The 20,784-nt window shown below is 31.6% G+C and overlaps 3 protein-coding genes across 3 annotated transcripts; all 3 read right to left on the bottom strand.

Annotated features, from left to right (window-relative positions):
- Positions 1 to 3,203: 3,203 nt before the first annotated feature.
- On the bottom strand, positions 3,204 to 5,744 carry HELRODRAFT_85673 (hypothetical protein; the record flags this gene model as incomplete). The annotated part of the gene is made up of 8 exons (XM_009026379.1): positions 3,204 to 3,296; positions 3,413 to 3,490; positions 3,927 to 4,094; positions 4,338 to 4,394; positions 4,707 to 4,790; positions 4,937 to 5,062; positions 5,307 to 5,441; positions 5,574 to 5,744. Coding segments are annotated over 8 exons (912 nt in total), but the record flags the coding sequence as incomplete, so codon positions are not given.
- A 4,226-nt stretch (positions 5,745 to 9,970) lies between these two features.
- On the bottom strand, positions 9,971 to 13,017 carry HELRODRAFT_193312 (hypothetical protein). Its single transcript, XM_009026468.1, is given in 7 exon segments — positions 9,971 to 10,722; positions 10,742 to 10,810; positions 10,858 to 11,025; positions 11,646 to 11,753; positions 12,119 to 12,244; positions 12,409 to 12,481; positions 12,709 to 13,017. The coding sequence occupies 5 exon segments, from the start codon at positions 12,854 to 12,856 to the stop codon at positions 10,872 to 10,874; spliced, it is 609 nt and encodes a 202-aa protein (XP_009024716.1). The 5' UTR covers positions 12,857 to 13,017; the 3' UTR covers positions 9,971 to 10,722; positions 10,742 to 10,810; positions 10,858 to 10,871.
- Positions 13,018 to 16,048: 3,031 nt separating this feature from the next.
- Positions 16,049 to 16,261, bottom strand: HELRODRAFT_85680 (hypothetical protein; the record flags this gene model as incomplete). The annotated part of the gene is made up of 1 exon (XM_009026381.1): positions 16,049 to 16,261. The coding sequence occupies one exon, from the start codon at positions 16,259 to 16,261 to the stop codon at positions 16,049 to 16,051; it is 213 nt and encodes a 70-aa protein (XP_009024629.1).
- Positions 16,262 to 20,784: the final 4,523 nt, after the last annotated feature.

Here is a 20,784-nt window from a genome sequence, read left to right as displayed (position 1 = left end):
ATCTGGGTTTTACCCCGATTTAACTTCAAGGAATTGCTCAACATCCAACGCGTACGTATGAATGTATGTTTGTTTGTTTGTATGTATGCTTGTATAATTCATTACATACATACAAATACACATACATACATATATACATACACATACATACATAGATATTCCTACATACAAACATACATAAATAACAAATTTATCAAATGTATTTTGTTATTGATTTGAAAAAAAATAGCAAAAGAAAATGACCATGGTCTGGAGAGATGCAGACAATAATACAAATATATAACGGTATCAAAATGTTATCCAAATTGATTTTCATTTTTCGGAATGAGTATCGGAATAAGTATCTGAATAGTTATCGGAATAAGTATCGGAATAGTTATCGGAATAAGTATCGGAATAAGTATCGAACTTTTTAATATCGAAAATAATATCGGAATGAATACTTATTATTTTACGTACCGGAATAATTATAGAAAAAAAGATTTAATATTACTTTGTGTCTAAATAAATACGAAATTTTTTTCTAGTATCGGAATAAATATTGAATTCTTTTCGTATCTTTATAATTATCGGAATAGATATCGATATGTAGTATCGGAATAAATATTGAATTGTTTACGTATCGTTATAATTATCGATATTTTTTTTACTTTTTTAATCCATTTAGCTATGAGGAATTGTTATAACTGTAGTCACTAGCATTTCAATCACAAATTAAATAACTGAAAGCTATTATTATCATTATTAATATTCAATAATTAATTAATATATACAATTTAATTAATTTTAATTAGTAATTTAAGATTATTATACCAGAAAAAACCTTTTAACAATTTCATCATCAATATTATCCATTATTAGTTTTATTCATTTAAGTTTTAAGTTTTCTGGTATGATTTCTCTTTTTAAAAAATGACACGATCAAATGAATATATCTGTGCAAATGTGTGCGTGTGTGATTGTGTGCGTGCGTATGAGTATGTGTGTACTAATAGTATATATAAATTTGCATGTCCATATCCGGATTATAATTTAATAAACAAATCCTTTGTTGTGAATGTATAAAAATGCATGTATGTATAAAATATATATATGCTATATTGTATGTATGTATGTATGTACGTATGTATGTATGTATGGAGGCATGTTTGTATGTTATTTGCCAGCCATTTATTTCTATTGTTATGCTATGAGAAGCATTTTTGACACTCGCTATTTGCTGTTTGAATGACGCATTTGGACAGCTTTACAACTTTCTGGTTGAGAAAGAAAGAGAGGAGAGAGAGAGGAGAGAGAAAGAGAGAGAGTGTGTGTGTTTGTGTGTTTGTGTGTGTGTGTTTGTGTGTGTGTGTGTGTGTGTGTGTGTGTGTAAATGAGAGTAAATGTAAAAGAATGAAAGAATAAGAGAAACATAGAGAAAGATATAGAAGAAGAAAGACGCAGAAAAAAAAGAAGAACGAGAGTGAAAGACAGATCAAAAAAGAGAAAAAGAGATAGTGAAAAAAAGAAGCGAGAGAGTACGAAAAAGCGAGTGGAGAGAGAGAGAGAGAGAGGGAGAAAGGTGAAGTAGGTGAAAATGATTAAGTTGTATAATGATAAGTATCTGCGCTAATGTAGGGTGATGATTTTTCAAATGAGTGTTTGGTTGAATGTTCGTTCGTTTTGTAGTTTTGTTGTTATTGGTTTGTTGAAATGGATTAAAATGATTCTTTCATTTGTTCGATCGTTCGTTCGTTCGTTCGTTCATTCATTTGCTCATTTATTTATTCATTCATTCATTCAAACACTCGTTCGTTCATTCAATCATTTATTCAATCATTTGTTAACTCATTCATTAGTTAACTCATACATTTGTTTAATCATGTATTCATTCATTTTTTTATAGGTTAACGGACGATTACAATGGATTTCTTAGATTTTTGAATCATTGCTTCAGTTAAAATTTACGCACACGCACACACACACACACGCACACGCACATTCGTACATATATACATACACACACACACACACACACACACACACACACACACACACACACACACACACACACACACGTACAGTAAAAAGTTACAGACCACATAGTTGTCAGCACTATTTTTGTCTTTATGCTTCAATGAACTAACACGAATTAACAGGATTAAATTATATCAAAATATAATTAAGTTATACATACATATGTTACAACTACAACAAACGCTATTACTGCTACTTCTACGTCTACTACTGAATCTACTGCAGCTACTACTATTACTTCTACTACAGCAACTACTACTGTTAATAATATTATTCAGTAAATATTATTACTATTTTATTTCTATTAATATTATTAATGTCGTGATCTGCTTATAGCAGTCATTAATGTTATAAAGTTATATATATATATATATATATATATATATATATATATATAAAATCGCGTATATATATATATATATTATAATGTTATATATATATTATAATGTTAAATTTCTGGTTCAATTTTTCAATATTTCGTATTTTCATCATCATTTTCCAACTTATAAAGAGAACAAAGTTTCCAACAACTTCGTCTCATACAGAACCTTTTGGTAAACCCTCACCGTCTTCAATGTAGTGCGGCATCAACCGTTGGACCAAAAATTGAAGCAGGAAATTATCAAAGATGAAATGCAGGGATATTTCTCAACAATACACACACACACCACACAGACACACACACATACATATATATATATAAATATATGCTCATAATACACACACTCGCGTATCGTATTTCATTTTGCAATTATTTTGAAATTTTGCAATTATTAAAAAACAAAGAACAAAACGAAAAATAAACAATTTTTTCTAAAAAAAAGGCTTGTCTTTTCTGCTAAAGTTTATTTCATGTTACGGTCTGTACAAAAGAGATGAGTTAATTTTACAGTATAATTACTATGCAATAACCTCAATTACATAATTACTAACTTAACCGTTACTGAACAAATTTAAAAGGCAATTAGTTGGTTAACTATCCAATTTATTAACCCAATTAATCGTCTAAATCATAAAGAAATGCCATCCTGACCAAAACCCATACAATATTTACAATAATTTAAATAACAACAATATAAATGTTGTTATATTTTTAATGATATTTAATACTAATACTAATAACTAATTGATTAATTAATTGACTGATTAATTATTAAATTATCTATTTAAAATATTTATTTATTTAATTAATCATTCTTAGGCCGAACTGGTTCTTTAGGTGGGATAAATGCCTTCATTCGTTTCTCTTTTTTCTTTCTTACATTCTCCTGCTGTTTTTCCTGGCGGAAATAATTTTCCAATAAATTATTATTTTATTATAAATTAATTAAATATTTTTAATTAAAATTAACGGTTAGTGATTTAAATTATGAAACTGTAAAAAAGAAATGGAAACCATTTTGCTTTCGTTTTTAGCCTTCTTTCTTTCTTTCTGTTTTTGGAAGTATTCTCCTGTTTCCAGCTCTTTATCAACCTGATTGGCGGATGGAATTCAATGATCGAATGTGATTGGCAGACGAAATTGAAATGATTGAATATGATTGGTGGATGAAATTGTAATGATCGAATGTGATTGGTGAATAGAATTTGAATGGTTGAATGTTATTTGTTTGATTGTGTGTTTGTTGATTAAACGTGACTGAATAGTTGAATTTGGATAACTTGAATGTGATTGGATGGCTGGATTTGAATTTAAATTGAATATGATTGGCCAGTTAAATGTGGAAGATCGAGATTAACTGATTGAATTCAAATTGTATTTGATTGGATGATAATATTAATAGTCAATTGTGATTGGTTGAGTAATTGAACTAAAGTAAATGATTCGTAGAATCCAAACTAGTCGATAAAAAGTGATAATAGGAGCAAAAAATAGGCAATGAAACAAAATAACAAAACCAAAAGAATACTTTTCGTTCGGTTTGGGGTGGCGGGAATGGCGTATATTCTTTCTTTGGTTTGATTTTTTTAGGTTTTTTGGTTTTTACATTTTTGGTTTTAAATTTTGGTAGAAACCGATCCCACGATTCGTTCTTCAGGGCGGGGTCCTTTGCTAGTTCTTTCTTTATCATTAAGATCTGTTTTATGGGTTGTTGTTATTATTATCAATCAATCAATCAATTTATCAATCAATTTATCAATCAATTTATCAATCAATTTATCAATCAAACAATCAATCAAACAATCAACATACTATCCAATCAATCAAACAACATACTATCCAATCAATCAATCAACTAACTAACTATCCGATCAACTAATCAATTAATCAATCAGCCAATCAATCGATCACAAATCGGTCAATCAATCAACCAACTAACTTTAATGTTATATATCGGGTGTACATTCTTCATGGTCTCGACTACAATCTTACGGACCTGATCAGAGAATGAATGAATAAAATAATAATAAATAATCATTATAATAATAATAATAATAAATATGAAAATAAAATTAAATATATATAAATATAATAATCATAAACAATAATAAAAATAATATAACAACAATAATAATGATAATAAAGAGTAATACTGACAATCAATGTTTTTCAACATCATTCATAGTTCCTATCATCATTATAACCCAAATTTTCCTCATACTGCTACCATCACAATCATCATCATCATTATCATAACCACAATCACAATCATCATAATCACCTCCATCATCACAATCATCATCGTCACCTCTTTCAGTCCTTTCATTGGCCCAATAGCAGCAACTGTACTACCTTGTACCATGACGTAGCATTCTGTTAGAAGCTCTATGGCCTACATAGATGAATAAATAAATAAATTAATTAATTACTTTAATTAATAAATAAATAAATGAGTTTACACTATTGTATAACATAACGTGATAAACTGAGCCAGCACATCTCTGGAGCCCACCTCCCAAAATAAATAAAAATATATACCTTGAGTGTTGATCCATTCGGCCCGACTAATCTCTGCCTTCTTTTGGCAAATCTTTCTTTATTTCGGACCATCGTTTTTATTCGGATTATTTCACTCTCAATGTCATCCTCCAGTACACGACTTGCCTGGCAAAGTTTAAAGATCTCAATACTTAAAATAATTAAGATCTAATAATAGCGGTACTGGAAAAATCTCAAATCTAAACATACTAACACTGGAGCCCAAAATCTAAAAACATTAATGCCGAAAAATAAAAAACTTAGAATACTCCTAATAGAAATGCCCAAATACAAAAATAACAATTCCAGAAATACTCAAAATCTAAAAATAACAATATAGGAAATACCCAAAATCTGGAAAAAGCAGAACCTGTTCTACCGGTACACTCCTGGCCACGAGCCTTATAAAATCTCTAGCTTTGATGATGATATATGGGTCCCGAGTTTTTTTGGTAGTTGAAACTTTCATGGTGCCCTCGATTAGGTCCAGGTCGGCCCTGATGTCCTAGAATTAATTTTTATATATACATATTTAGATAGACAGACCATAATTATTAATAAATTAAATAAAAAACAAATCTAAAAATTAATTATCTATTAATAATATTGAATAAAATTAAAAATTTTTCATACTAACATGACTGGAGAGTTTCTCTTTGACGAGAGGCCAGTTCTCTTTCAGGTACTTCTCTCTATATTTTGGAAACAAAAAGGCAAATGAACTCGTGTCCACCAGACCATGGGGATAGTCTTCTTTGTTAAACTTCTCCGGTTTCCAACCTTCAGGCACTGTCAACTTTTCTTCTTCCACAGCCGAATTTTCTAGATCAAAATTTTTGGTGAATTTTAAAAATAAAAAAACAATTAGGAAAAAAATCAAAAATTAATTGACTAACGGTTTTTGTTTGTTATTTTCGGCATTTTAAATAAATTAATGGAAAATATATAAAACTATTATAACAAGCACACGATTGAAAACTTTTACACAAACTTGATATCGTTAACAAAGACAAACCAATGAACAAAGAAATAAAATTAATTTTCTTGAGATCGGGAGACTTTAAACAAGCGATTTTTCGATCTAGCGACAGGGCCGTAGCCCAGGATTGGTCTATAGACAAAACTTGCAACATAGACAACCTGAGTCAGAAATGAGAATCGTATAAAGAAGGATAAATTAAATAAGTACGCAACTAAAAACCTTGCACACATATCAGAATCTGATATTCCTAATTCTCTGACCACTTCTCCATCACTTACGAAGTTCAGAGTGGATCTCAAGACCCATCTGTTTGAAAAATTCATTGAGAAGCATTGTTGAACATCGCGGAAATAGCGCTTTAAAAGCTAATTGATTGATTGATTGATTGATTGATTCCGAGAAACGTTTGATTTAAAAAGCGAAACCACAAAACGAAACAAATACATTAATACTGTATATTTCAAAATATCCTCAATATATTTCACTAACTACATTTATTAATACGATGAAAAACGACATGATACAGATACATGACAGCGTTTGAAACACATGCTCGCACGCACACACACACAAACACACATAATATTAATAAATTATATATAAAACTATGCAATATAAAGCATACCATATTATTATACATGAAAAATCTACGTTGTATAAAAACTAATTCGTCTATATGTGAGGACAATACAACACACACATTCTTATGAATATATTTACACATATATATATAACACTATATAGACAAGTAATAACGTCACTCAAACAACAGTTATATAGTAGATAAATAATAGTTTATTATCATTAGATTATCTCACCTATCTATAATACATAATATTAAATAATAATAAAAATAATTATATAAGAATAATAATAATCTAAATAATAATAATAATGCTTAATTAAACGATTAATTTGATTAATTTGAGCGTTATATAAATCGTTAAGTAAAATGAAAAATCTAGTCACATCTATCTAGTCACAATTTGAAATGGAAATTTGGAATAAATTTGGAATGAGTGAGAACGAATTAAACATACACACACATATACACACATACACACACACATGCATAAAGAATAATTTGAAATTTAGAATACATATAGAGACAATTCTATACTATGAATAAAGATACAGCTTTCTAGATCTAACATAAAAATAGATAGATGGATACAAACAAACAAACGAACACACACACGCACACAAACATATCTATATTTGTATATATATATAAACATATATATATTTATATTTATCAGAACTTGGTCGAAACTTCAAAAACATTTTTCTCGGTTAAGCGGAATGCAAATTAACGGATACACACACACTCACAAAAACACTCACACACACACACACACACACACACACACACACACACACACACACACACTAACACACACAGAGAACATTTTTCATAACAAAAAAATTTAAGAAAAAGTTATGACGTGCGTAAAAAATGAAATAGCTATGTAAAAATAATATAAATTGAGAGATTGCAAGTCGGCAAAAACTGAAAAATGAATACTCGATTTTGTGACTGACTGAATGTGCGTGTGTGTGTGTGTGTGAGAGAGAGAGAGAGAGAAAAAGAGAGAGAGAGAGAGAGAGAGTATATGTGTGTGCGTGTGTGGCTAAAAATAAAAACAAAAAAAAGCATTCATAAATGTACGTATATACCCACTGAACAATGCAAAAAGCAAAAAATAAGCTGAAATGGTCTATGCATCGTATAATATCGTCGATTAGGAGTGAGTGACTTTGTTTGATTTCAAAAAACTCAAATATGAAAAGTAAGATATAAAATAAACTATAAATAATAATAATAAATAAGATATATGCATTTAATAGAAAATTGAAATAAAATAAAATAGATTAACTCAGTAACTCCCGAATCAAAACTTGTAACGTATCCAGAAATTTTTTTGTGGGAAGGGATGGGCTTAAAAGATGGCCCCCTAGCCAAACCCCCAAATTCAAACTAAAAATAGCACAAGACAACAGAGAATTGTCGATGACAAATTATTCTACTTAATGCCAGGGACTACAGACCGATTTCATCATTCGCTCTGCTCATTCAATCACTCATTCGTTCACCCATTCAATAATTCATGCATTCATTCATCCATTCAAAAAATATTGAATACACTCAAGCATCCCTCAATTATATAGAAGAAGAATATTTGACGGCAGTCAAACATCAAACATCTAACGCACGCACACACACACTAACGCGCGTATACGCACACACACTTATGAAATCTACCCACGCCCTTAATGAAATCCACTCTGCGTAGGAGGGTACTGCGGAGGAGGGTATTGATAGGCCTCCTGGTTGTCAATAAGCCCCGCTCTACTGATGTCGTCTGCCCTCTGCATCTGGGGAGGTAGTTGGCTGTCACCCGCCTGGGCTGTTGCCATCATTTGCTGCCTGTCGGCCCTGTCATGAATATGCAAATTAGTTAAAGTAATGTCACTTGTATGCAAATTAGTTCAGGCAGAAGTTGTAATAATATATGTATGTATTCAAATGATTTCTGATTAAGTTAAAATAAGGTTTATATATATATATATGCGTAGATATGCTAGTTAGTTTAGGTTGAAATTTTTGATGAAGTAATATTCTTGAATAACAGGCCGTTACGCTTTTAATGAGACGAACTTAGTGTTAAGATAAACATTTATACCCTAACTAATAAGCACTTAAATTGGTTTATAATTTGTTAAAAAATGTCTTTAAAATATACTCAATATTTACATACAGCTGTCAATTGCATACACGTTTCATGAAATTTCACTCAAACAAATAAATAAAAGTGAAGCTAAAACAATTACAATTACGTGTGTGAATTAGCGTGTATGTAAGTATATCAAAATATGCGCACATGTGCATGTGTTTGTGTGTACGTGCATTTATATGAAAATGTACGTGTGTGCGTGTGTAGGCCCATAAGTATGTACAGTATTATGTATATAATTAAATCTTCATACGTCCAGTCATAAGAGTGAATACTTGCATCAGTTAAAAATTCTTAATTCAAGACCTACAGACAAGATATATCATGTAACAATATTTATTTTTAAATTTCTACACAAGAAACTACCAGCATTCTATGAAGATTTTTTTCATTATTGGCAATCCTGTGCAATCGCAACTTTTTTTTAATCCGCCAGCCAGAAATGAGATTTCTTTGTCCAAGTTTAAAATATACTGAACCAGGAATGTGGGATACACATCCGTTGGACATAAAAAAAAAGGAATTCTATACATCTATTCAAAAAAAAAACTGAGGGAATATTTAGCGACAAAAGGCTCTGTTTTCAAGAATTATTGATGCTTGCCACTTTAACCATCGTTCTCTTGATGTTATAATCTATCATTAACTTCAATTATTTTAAATTTTCAGTTTGTACGATCTGGGCTATAGACAAAAATGTAAGGTGTACATCACACATTACGTAATGTGTACATTATGTAATAGGTAGGAATGCAGGGTTACTAACTACAACTAACAAGCAGGCACACACACACACACACACATACACACACACAGATTATGTCTGTCTGTGTGTGTGTGTGTGTGTGTGTGTGTGTGTGTGTGTAAGATGATGCCTGTGTGTGTGTATGCCTGTGAGTGCACCAACTTTTAACTTTGTTAAATAAACAGAGAGAATGAAAACAAAACGAATATGTAGACATAAAATGTATTCAAACTAAACAAAAATAAAAGAAAAAAAAGAACATAAGTAAATTTACATTTATTTGATATGCATGCATATGTCGATTTAATGGAATAAAATAGCATAAATTATAACAAACAAGTAAATTATATATATATATATATATATATATATATATTATAATATAACATAAAATACTAGATTTATAATACTAATCAAGTGATTGCTAATATATACATATACAATATATATGCATATAGGAATGATAGTTGTGTATAAAATAACTATATATATATATATATATATATATACGTATATATATATATACGTATATATATATATATATATATATATATATATATCAGTAAAATGCATTTATGACTGATATTGAGCATCAACAAAAAATAAAAACATAATATGACAAAATCATAATTCAATATCCAAAATTATTCCAAAAAATAATTATTAATATGCACATGAATAGGCAAATAGAGAGACAGACAGGCAGACAGACAACAGACAGATAGAAAGACACACAGACAGATCAATGAATGAAGACAGGTATAGAGAAGCAGATAGAGAGAGTAAACAAACATAGAGAGGCAAGTCAGACAAGCATAGGCAGAGTTAGACAAGAAAGATGTTAAATTAAAATAGGGACGTCATTGTACATGCTAAAATAATTGGCTGACTGACAAAATGAATCCGAAAATCTGTTAAACAAATTGAATTAAACTTAGAAAAAAATGAGCAACAATAATAGTAATATTAATAAAATATACTCTAATTTTAGATTTAAAAAAAATAACAGAAAAAGACAAAAAAGTATAAAATAAAAAAATCTAGAATAAATTAACAGTAATTTGGGTGACTATAGGTTAATATCATCATTATTGTTGTTGCTGGTGATTATTTTTATTGCTGATTGTTGTTGCTGGGGGCGGATATGAATAAATTATGATAATTAGGAAGCTAAATTAAAATTTTAGACTAAAAGGAAACTGTTATTACAGAATATTTATGTACGTATAATAAGTTGTTGGGTTGTGTTTTGTTGTCATGTTTTGAGTATTGCTGTTGTTGTATTTGTGTATTGTTGGGTAATTTGTGTTGTTGTTACATGTGTTGACGTGTGTTGCTGTAGCTGGCTCAGTGTCTATGTCTAGGCATTGTCTATAGTCTATATATTATATCAGTGTCATATGGCCTCTTGCCTATTGTATGTTGATGTTACATGGGTCGTCGTGATGTTATTGAATGCTGGAGTTTTTGATGTTAAAATTTAAGATTCAATGGAATAGTTATTCCTGATTTTTGCTGCTGCTGTGGTTGCTGCTGTGACTGCACGTTGCTGAAGTGGACTCCTTGCTCAGCTTGACTTGCTGCTGATGCTGCATTATTTTTATTACTATCAGCTCTGCCACACCATCTATTTAATTATTTATTATTATTGTTATTATATTATGTTTATTATTGATATTATTAGAGGTGTATTAATGTAACTTTGAAATGAATGAACGGATGAAGTTTAAATTTGATGGGGAAAGATGAGTAATGTTAGACCCAAAAGTTGATCAAAAGAATAAAAATATAAAAACCAAAATGAAAATAAAAAGGCGCTATATATGTAAATTTTCAATTTTAAAATAATATTTGAAATAAAAATGGACAAAATATGAAAAGCACAAAAATGAACGAATGAATGGATGGATGGATAAAAAAATGAATGAACAAATGAATGAATGAATGAATGAATGAATGAATGAACTATAAGACAGCACAATTACAATAACACAAGGTAGCACAACTGCAATATGTATACAGTGCATATAACAAACTTAACAGTCTAGACTAGACGATTAAGAAAAAACAATTAATATTAATTATTTCCATTTAAATTTCATTCACTCATTTCTTCATTCCTGAACTGATCTACAAATCAATCAACCAACCAATCAACCAGCCAGTCAGCCAACCAACCAACTAACCATCAAACCAATCAGTCAGCCGACCAACAAACCAACAAACAACCATTGAAAAAAAACTCACTTCTGTCCTACCATCATGTAGACATTCAACAAAGCAGCGCCTATCAGAAGCAGTCCTGTAATCACAGCAGATATAGAGAAACACAAGCAGAGTGGCAATATGGCTGCCCTATAAACAACCAAGCAAAAATTTCTTTCAATTTTAATTCAATCTATACATACAATATTCATATTAGCATTTTGTAAATATGTCATAACAGTAACTGCTGATGCTATTACTGTTGCTTCTGTAGCTACTACTACTACTGCTGCTACTACTTCTACTACTACTAGTAATAATAACAATACTAATAAACAGATAAATATGTAGTGTGTAATGGCCATATTATAATGATGAATAAATCAATTTTGCTGATATAACATTTACTAACTAATTAAAAAATGCTTATTCATTATTGACAATTTAAATACATTTAATAATGTTAACGATAAAAATAAATATTATTAAAATTTTTTTATTATTATTAAACTAACGCAATATATATGATGGCCTTTGGTAGGTAGGTGATCTTCTCAGCCATCTTTATGATGACAGCGAAAACCGAAAAAGCCGAACAGAACGTTTGCATTTCGATTATTAAAACAAAAATGCCAGATAAGCTGAAATTTAGAAAATAATTTGAAGAAAATTAGTAATTGAATAAATTATGTTAGTTGCCTAATCTTAGTCTGTTCAGTTATTGGATCTAATCATTTCAGTATCACAAATAATATAATAAAAATAATAAAATGATATTAAACAAAAAAAATTAATTAATGCTAACATCATTAGGATTCCAGCTATTATACAACTCAAAGAGAATGAGATGAGGGTAATGACACCAACAATCACAGCACCTATAACATAATTATTAATATAAATAAAAAACATATTTATAAATTATAATTTAAATTAAAATGTGAAATATTTATTTTATTTAATGTTTAATCTTGATATTATAATGAAGAGATAGTTGATAGTAGGTTAGACAAAAAGACTAATCACTAGGCAATAATAATCTATAAATAAAAATTTAAAAACATTAATTAATGAATAAATATAAAAAATAAAATGCCCTACTAACCCAGTCCACCAATGATGGCCAAAATTTTGGCCCCCAGTTTCACATACCAAGCTGCATTACGTTCTTCAGCAGGTACATCTCCGGCGCCAGATGCGGTGATTAGTGACGGGAGAGCCCCGGAAAATCTGGAAGCAATAACTTGGCCCATATTTTGGTTTCACTTGAAACTTATAAAAAAATTTAGACAAAAATTTTTTAGAAACTAATAAATTTCAAATATTTTAACAATTTTCTCGATTAAAATCTAAGATTAGAAGCTTTAAATTAGCGAAAAACTCGCAAACTCCAACTTTAATTCCGAAATCAAAGGTTCAAATTTGTTAGTGAAGATGGTTTAACGACTGCTAGCTGGGTTTAAATAATTTATGTCAAAAAAGAGTGTAATGAAAAGAGAGCGTAACTTTATAAGTTCATATATAATGTATAATATACATTATCTTTATATATATACAAACATACATTCATATGACTATACTGGAGGGATATGGGATAGAGAGAGATAATTATTTAACAATTATACGAAATAAATTATTAAATTTGTATATATATATATATATATATATATATATATATATATATATATATATATATATATACATACATACATATATATATATGGAAGTTTTTTATTCATAATGTTAATTCACTGAAATATTTTATAATAACTACATAATTTCGGAAAGGTTTAAATTGGAGTTTAAATTTCAATTCATCATTTCCTCAACTTTCCATCATAAAAATCTAGTTTAATTATTAATTTTTAGTAATAATTAGTTCCTTTTATTATTAATTTTTTACAACTTTTAATATTCGGCCTTATACATTTATGATTTAATGACTAATAAAGACATTTATTATACAAGCTTTTTGTGAGGTTTAATTTAGCATAGTTCAATTCCACTGCATATTCCTATTAGTTTATTACTGCTTCAACATCAACTATTATTAATAAGCCATGAAACGTCATTTCATTCTTGCGAAATGTAACAATAATTATGGTTCTTAATATCAATTTTGTTATAATTAATAGGATTAGTTATAGTAGTAGTAGTAGTAGAAAGTAGTAGTAGTAGTAGCTGTTGTTGTTGTAGTAGTAGTAGCAGCAGTAGTAGTAGTAGTAGCAGTAGTAGTAGTAGTAGTAGTAGTAGTAGTAGTAGTAGTAGTAGTAGTAGTAGTAGTAGTAGTAGTAGTAGTAGTAGTAGTAGTAATAGTAGTAGCAGTAGTAGCAGCAGCTTTAGTAGTAGCGGTAGCAGAAGTAGTAAAAGCATTAATAGTTAGTAGCGGTAGCAGAAGCGGTAGTAGTAGTAGAACATTATCATCATCTGAATAAATTATCATTATTGTCGACATTAATCATTTGACATTCATGATGTATCATAGTTAATTGATTCATCGGATTTTGAGAGAATAAATATTTTCAAAATTCGGCCTAATTAAAAACGCGTTATCTTTATTCGTCGGTTTGATGTGTGTGTGTGTGTGTGTGTTAAATTTTATTTATCCACAAATCAATCCGTCCATTTATTCATATGTTTGTTTGTTTGTTTGTTCATTTGTTTGTTTTTTTTAATCCGTTCATTAAATTACACATCCATCCATTTCTTCATTCATTCATTTATTCTTTCATTCATTCATTCATCCATCCATTCATTCATTCTTTCATTCATTATTCATTTGTCCATTAATCTATCTGTCAAAACTTCAACCCGCTCAACTGTGAATACGTCGTTAAAGATTTAATTGATTGACGGGTATTCATATTAGTTTATTACCTAATTAGCATTAATTACTTTTTTAATTAATGCCATGTGTCAAATGTAACAAAGGTTAGTTATTGGATTATTGATCGATGATTATGTTAATTTGCGAGTTCATTTGGTTTAATTGTTTCATTTTATTGATATATTTCGATTTGATGGTGATTCATCCAATTTCTCAAGTAAACTGTGATAAATGATGTTTGCAGGCATATGCTTATGTATGTATGATGTATGCCTGTATATGTATGTTTGAATGTGCGTGTGTATATGTGTATGTCCGTACATGCACACACACGCACGCACGCACACACACAAACAGAGAGAAAGAAATAAACAAAGAAACATTTTTTTTTACAGCATACATCCTTGTGTTTCCATATGTACATTGCAGAAAAAATTATGCAATAAGCAAAAAATTATTCTATTTGCATGCATGTATACACTAAGCATACAAGTTTAACTGGAAAAGCGCCCATCATTGACGTCATGTCCATATTTGTTTGTATCATGTTTGTATCATGTTCGTTTTTTGTAATGTATGCATACTGCGTGTTTAGTGAAAACAAAAACATTCACTAAAAATAAAAAGGAGACGATACAAAGCTACCTACCTAGTGACAATTATTTTTTTTAACATTAATTTAATTCCAGCCATGGCCTGCCTATGTTCAATTAACTCAGATCTCACCTACCTACCTTCAGCTAACTCAATCCCTAGCTTTTCTATTGCTTGTTAGCACAGCTCATTTTACACTTCATATTTGTGATTTCATATTACCAGAGTAGGAAAAAATTGAGTAGAATAGACAAATTACAACAACATAACATAGGATTCGAATATAATGTTGATACCGGCTAAGTCAGTATCGTACATTTCAACATTTTTTACTATTAAAATGACGTCATTTCCGCCAACGATTTCGCAACAAAGTCCCAATCCTATTTTAATAATTCTATTTTCTTTTTCTTAGAGGAATTATCATTTTATTAAACTCGAAAAAGCGTTCCTTCTTGGCCTAAAACATTTGGTGGCCAATTCGTGTCCAAGTTCATACACGCCTCCCCACCAATGCTAGTCATTATGTATCCTAATTTTATATTTATGCAAGTAGGAATGTGCGGATTGTTGTATCTATCCGTTATGGCTGTTGTCAATAGCGATTTCAGTAATGATTATGATTCTAATAAAACAACAAAGGAGAACATTTTTTAACTTCATGATAGACATTGAAAACATTCTATTGTTAGGTAATCAGTATAGGTATTTTTTTTCCAAATATAATTTCTAGCTGTATTTCATGCTTTAAAATTTTAGGTAATGACTATGAAGATTGCTGTGATGATGACAACGATGATGATAGCAAGACGGAAAAATAAAAATAAATTAACAAAACAGAATAATTTATTTAACCGACATTTACATTTTTCTTAATTAAAATTTATTATACAATTTGCGATTTTAATTCATAGTTAATTATTCAAAATTCATGGTTATTACCTTAAAATACTCACAATGGTACTATTTACAGAAATACAATACTGTCTACAAAATTTTAATTTAATGAATGAATGCAACTTGGTCATCTTCCAAAGATGCCAGGTTTCTTCTTTTCTCTCATCCTTCTGTTCTGAAACCAAATTTTGACCTGGCTTTCGGGAATGTTCAGTTTAACGGACAACTGGGCCATTGGTGACTTCGTTAGGTAGGGGTTGACCAGAAAATGTTCTTCCAATTCTTTCAACTGTTGCCTGGTGTACGAGAACCTCGGTCTTTTTTTACCGACTTTGTCCATTTTCTCATGCTCCGATGATCTGTCTTCGTCGTCGGCAATATCTGAAAAATAAATTGTAGGCTTTTCAATCAATCAATCAATCGAGTGATCACTCGAGTAATCAATCAATTAAGTAATCAGTTCAAATTATTCCCATTGCACCGTTTTCAAATAGAAATAAATAAATGTGAATTTTCCCGAATAATTTAGACAGTTTTCATCATTAATGAACGGCTTTTGTAAAAAAAAGTTGCTTCACAAAAATCACAAAATAAATTTAAACTAATAGGAACTTACATTCTTCATTCATTTTTTGAACTTCACTTTCTTCATAGACAGTAGGTAGGTAGAAATTATTTATAGGATACGCGGAGTCGGTACTGTTGCTACATGAAGTTTCGCTATCGCTTATAGAGCCATCGTTAGTTGAAGTACAGTTGCTACTTGAAGTGTAGTAGTCACTTAGGTTGGAATTAGAATCATCGTTCAATGTTGCAGCTGTTGAATTTGAATCTAACTCATTTTGAAATTCGTTTTTAAGCAGTGGCAGTTGCTGTTGTAGCTGTTGTTGCATCAGTGATGGTTGTAGTAGCTGTGGTGGTTGTAGTAGCTGTGGTGGTTGTAGTAGCTGTGGTGGTTTTAGTAGCTGTGGTGGTTTTAGTAGCTGTGGTGGTTTTAGTAGCTGTGGTGGTGGTAGTAGCTGTGGTGGTTGTAGTAGCTGTGGTGGTTGTAGTAGCTGTGGTGTTTGAAGCGGTAGTACCTGTGGCTGTTTCGGAAGTGTAAGTTGTTGTGATGATACTATTTTTTGTGGCGGTTGCGTCGGCATTTTTAATTCCTGTGGAAATATTATTTCTGGTTGATGTTGCAGATTTGGTGGTGGTTTTAGCAGCTTTTCTTGTGGTTGCAGAAGCTGAGGTCGTAGAAGCTGTGGTTGTAGTAGCTGTGGTTGTAGTAGCTGTAGTTGTAGTAGCTGCTCTTGTGGTTGTAGTAGTTGCTGCTGTGGTTGTAGCAGTTGGTGTTGTGGTTGTAGTAGTTGCTGCTGTGGTTGTAGTAGTTGCTGCTGTGGTTGTAGTAGTTGCTGCTGTGGTTGTAGTAGTTGCTGCTGTGGTTGTAGTAGTTGTTGTTGTGGTTGTATGAGCTGCTGTTGTGGTTGTAGTAGTTGTTGTTGTTGTAGTTGTAGTAGTTGTTGTTGTTGTGGTTGTAGTAGTTGTTGTTGTTGTGGTTGTATGAGCTGCTGTTGTGGTTGTAGTAGTTGTTGTTGTGGTTGTAGTAGTTGTTGTTGATGTTGTAGTAATTGCTGTTGTGGTTGTAGTACTGGCTGTTGTGGTTGTTTTAGCTGTTGTTGTAGTTTTAGTGGTTGCTTTTTTGGCTGCTTGTGTTGTTGTAGTGATTGTTGTTGTGTTGATTTTTGCTCTCGCTGTATTTGGGATGGTTGTTGATCATTAGCTTGTTGTTGAATTTGTTGCAAATACAACTTTTGTCGAATTCTCTGCTGATATTGTCGCCCTTGCCGCGTCTGTTGTGGCTGCTGCTGAAGTTGTTGGCGTGGTTGTTGCAGTGGTAGTTGCTGTTGTTGTGGCAGTTGTGGCTGTAGTAGATTGATCGCTTCTTCTGGTTGTTGTATTAGATAAGGAACTTGTTGCCACTGTTGACTTTGCATTTGTAGATGTGGTAGCAGGAGCCGCAAGCATCGGTGCTGCTGTTGAATTTTTTTCACGAGCTGACCACGAAGTTGTAGTTGGCGCTGCTGCGATTTTTCGTCTTTATCATATTCACAAGATCTCACTAGGGTGGCGTCCAAGTCATTTATCTCCTCTTCCAGTTTCATTATGCAAAATTTTATTTTACTAGACTGTTCTTCATCTTGTTGTGTTTGCTGTCTTTCAAATTTTATTTCTTGTATTTGTTCATTTTCGTGTTGTGGTTTTCGTTCTGGTAGCAACTGTTGCAAATATGGCTCATGCTGATGCAGTGAATAAGTTTGTGTTAATAGAAGTTGCCGTTGTTGTTGCTGTTGTTGTGGTTGTTCTTTCAGATGATGATCTTGTTTTTGTTGTTTTGCTGGTTCTTGGTCAAACTGTTGCTGGAGCTGTTGATGATGAATCGTTTTATGAAGCCCATCCTGTTCATAGTGTTGCAATTCAAGTTGTTGGTATAAAGGCGGTTGCTGTTGTTGGTGTGCTTCTTGCTGCAGTTGTTGTTGTTCTTCTAGATGTTGTTGCTGTTGTGTTTGTAGAAGCTGCTGCTGATGATGTTCTTGTGGTTGTAGAAGCTGCTGATGTTGCGGTTGTAGAAGCTGCTGATGTTGTTCTTGTGGTTGTAGAAGCTGCTGCTGATGTTGTTCAAATGATTGTAAAAACTGCTGCTGATGTTGTTCTTGTGGTTGTAAAAGCTGCTGCTGATGTTGTTCTTGTGGTTGTAGAAGCTGCTGCTGATGTTGCTCTTGTGGTTGTAGAAGCTGCTGCTGAGGTTGTTCTTGAAGTTGTTGAAACTGCTGATGTTGTTCTTGAAGTTGTTGAAACTGCTGATGTTGTTCTTGTGGTTGTAAAAACTGCTGATGTTGTTCTTGTGGTTGTAAAAACTGCAGCTGATGTTGCTCTTGTGGTTGTAAAAGCTTTTGCTGATGTTCTTGTGGTTGTAGAAGCTGCTGCTGCTTATGTTGTTTTTGTGGCTGTAAAAACTGCTGCTGATGTTCTTGTGGTTGTAGAAGCTGCTGCTTATGTTGTTTTTGTTGCTGTAAAAGCTGCTGCTGATGTTCTTGTGGTTGTAGAAGCTGCTGCTTATGTTGTTTTTGTGGCTGTAAAAGCTTTTGCTGATGTTCTTGTGGTTGTAGAAGCTGCTGCTGCTTATGTTGTTTTTGTGGCTGTAAAAACTGCTGCTGATGTTCTTGTGGTTGTAGAAGCTGCTGCTTATGTTGTTTTTGTTGCTGTAAAAGCTGCTGCTGATGTTCTTGTGGTTGTAGAAGCTGCTGCTTATGTTGTTTTTGTGGCTGTAAAAGCTGCTGCTGATGTTCTTGTGGTTGTAAAAGCTGCTGCTTATGTTCTTGTGGTTGTAGAAGCTGCTGCTTATGTTGTTTTTGTGGCTGTAAAAGCTGCTGCTGAAGTTGTTCTAGTGGTTGTAGAAGCTGCTGCTGATGTGGCTCAAACGATTGTAAAAACTGCTGCCGATGTTGCTCTTGTGGTTGTAGAAGCTGCTGCCGATGTTGCTCTTGTGGTTGTAGAAGCTGCTGCTGATGTTGTTCTTGTGGTTGTAAAAATTGCTGCTGATGTTGCTCTTGTGGTTGTAGAAGCTGCTGTTGAAGTTGCTCTTGTGGTTGTAGAAGCTGCTGTTGAAGTTGCTCTTGTGGTGATTGAAAAAGCTGCTGCTGATGTTGCTCTTCATTTTGATGTGAATCTTGTTCTCTAACTTCACTTTGTTGATAATTTTTTTCATCTTCTGGTAGAGACCTTCCCTCCCCCTGTTGACATTGTAGTGAATTTCTTAAACATTTACGCGGAGTTTTGCAAATTTCATCCTGACTATCAGAAAACATTGAAGGGACATTTTCATTGCAGTTCTGACTATGATTATCGTTTTTGTCGCTGGCTGCACATTTGTTGCTACTACTGGCGTCGCTATTGATGTAGCTACTGATATTGAAACCGCTATCACAAAAAATATTGTTATACATCTCCTCGAAGCTTTCGTTATAAAGTTCTTTGTAAGTTTCTTCACAGTCGCTACTGAAATCGTCGTCAGAATCCTCGTTTTTCTGACCGGTTTTATCCGGACCGGTATTATCCGGACCGGTATTATTCGAACCGGTAATATCCGAACCGGTATTATCCGAACCGGTATTATCCGAACCGATAAAATCCGAACCGGTAATATTTGTGATTTCATTTTGTCCTTTATGGTCTTTATCATTGTTCTTTTCATTGTCCTTCGTCTTCTGTAATATCCCATCACACTTATTCTCGCCAATATCGGGATGGATTTCATTACATCCCTCAGAAGATCTTTTGTTAGCATCCATCTTAACCGTCCTCTTCTTCCTCCGATTGCGAATTTTTGGAACCATTTTGAAATTTGAATATTAATTGACTATTGATATTGAATTGAGTTTCTGAACTGGCAATTTTAATTTTAAATTAAAAGATATGTAAATTATTTAACTTATTTAAGCTGTTGTTATATAAAGAAAGTATAAATATTTGTCTGTATTTTTAATAATGAATATATCGAAATGCCAAAACTATCTTATATACTAGACAGACACTTTACAATGACTAAACTGAGAGTAATAAAACCAAACAAATTCACGCATCTAAAAAGACATACAAGGATAATTAAAAAGACAAACACGGATGTGTAAAGTAATAGACATGGATACACGCAGGAATAACACCTTCCAGTCTACAGTTTAAAGCTGTAATAAAATTTTAGAGCTGTTCAATAAACTCTTTAAAAACTTTTACGATTGATATCTTACCGGTAGGAGGTGTCCATATAATAATCAACAACACGCACCAACAAAACTTTTAAAAGTTCAGACGTAACGAAAT

Source organism: Helobdella robusta, assembly GCF_000326865.2.
Source record: "Helobdella robusta unplaced genomic scaffold HELROscaffold_47, whole genome shotgun sequence".
NCBI classification, from domain to species: Eukaryota; Metazoa; Annelida; class Clitellata; order Rhynchobdellida; family Glossiphoniidae; genus Helobdella; species Helobdella robusta.
The sequence above is the reverse complement of the archived record's forward strand: the minus strand, read 5'-3'. Positions and strand labels throughout refer to the sequence as shown.

Excerpts from the sequence above, each read along its gene's own strand:
- HELRODRAFT_193312 (XM_009026468.1), bottom strand. The coding sequence starts at position 12,856 with ATGGGCCAAGTTATTGCTTCCAGATTTTCCGGGGCTCTCCCGTCACTA. Across the intron at positions 12,245-12,408 it reads ATAGCTGGAATCCTAATGAT|CTTATCTGGCATTTTTGTTT; the intron begins GTTAGCATTAAT and ends TCTAAATTTCAG. Across the intron at positions 11,754-12,118 it reads AAGGCCATCATATATATTGC|GGCAGCCATATTGCCACTCT; the intron begins GTTAGTTTAATA and ends GGTTGTTTATAG.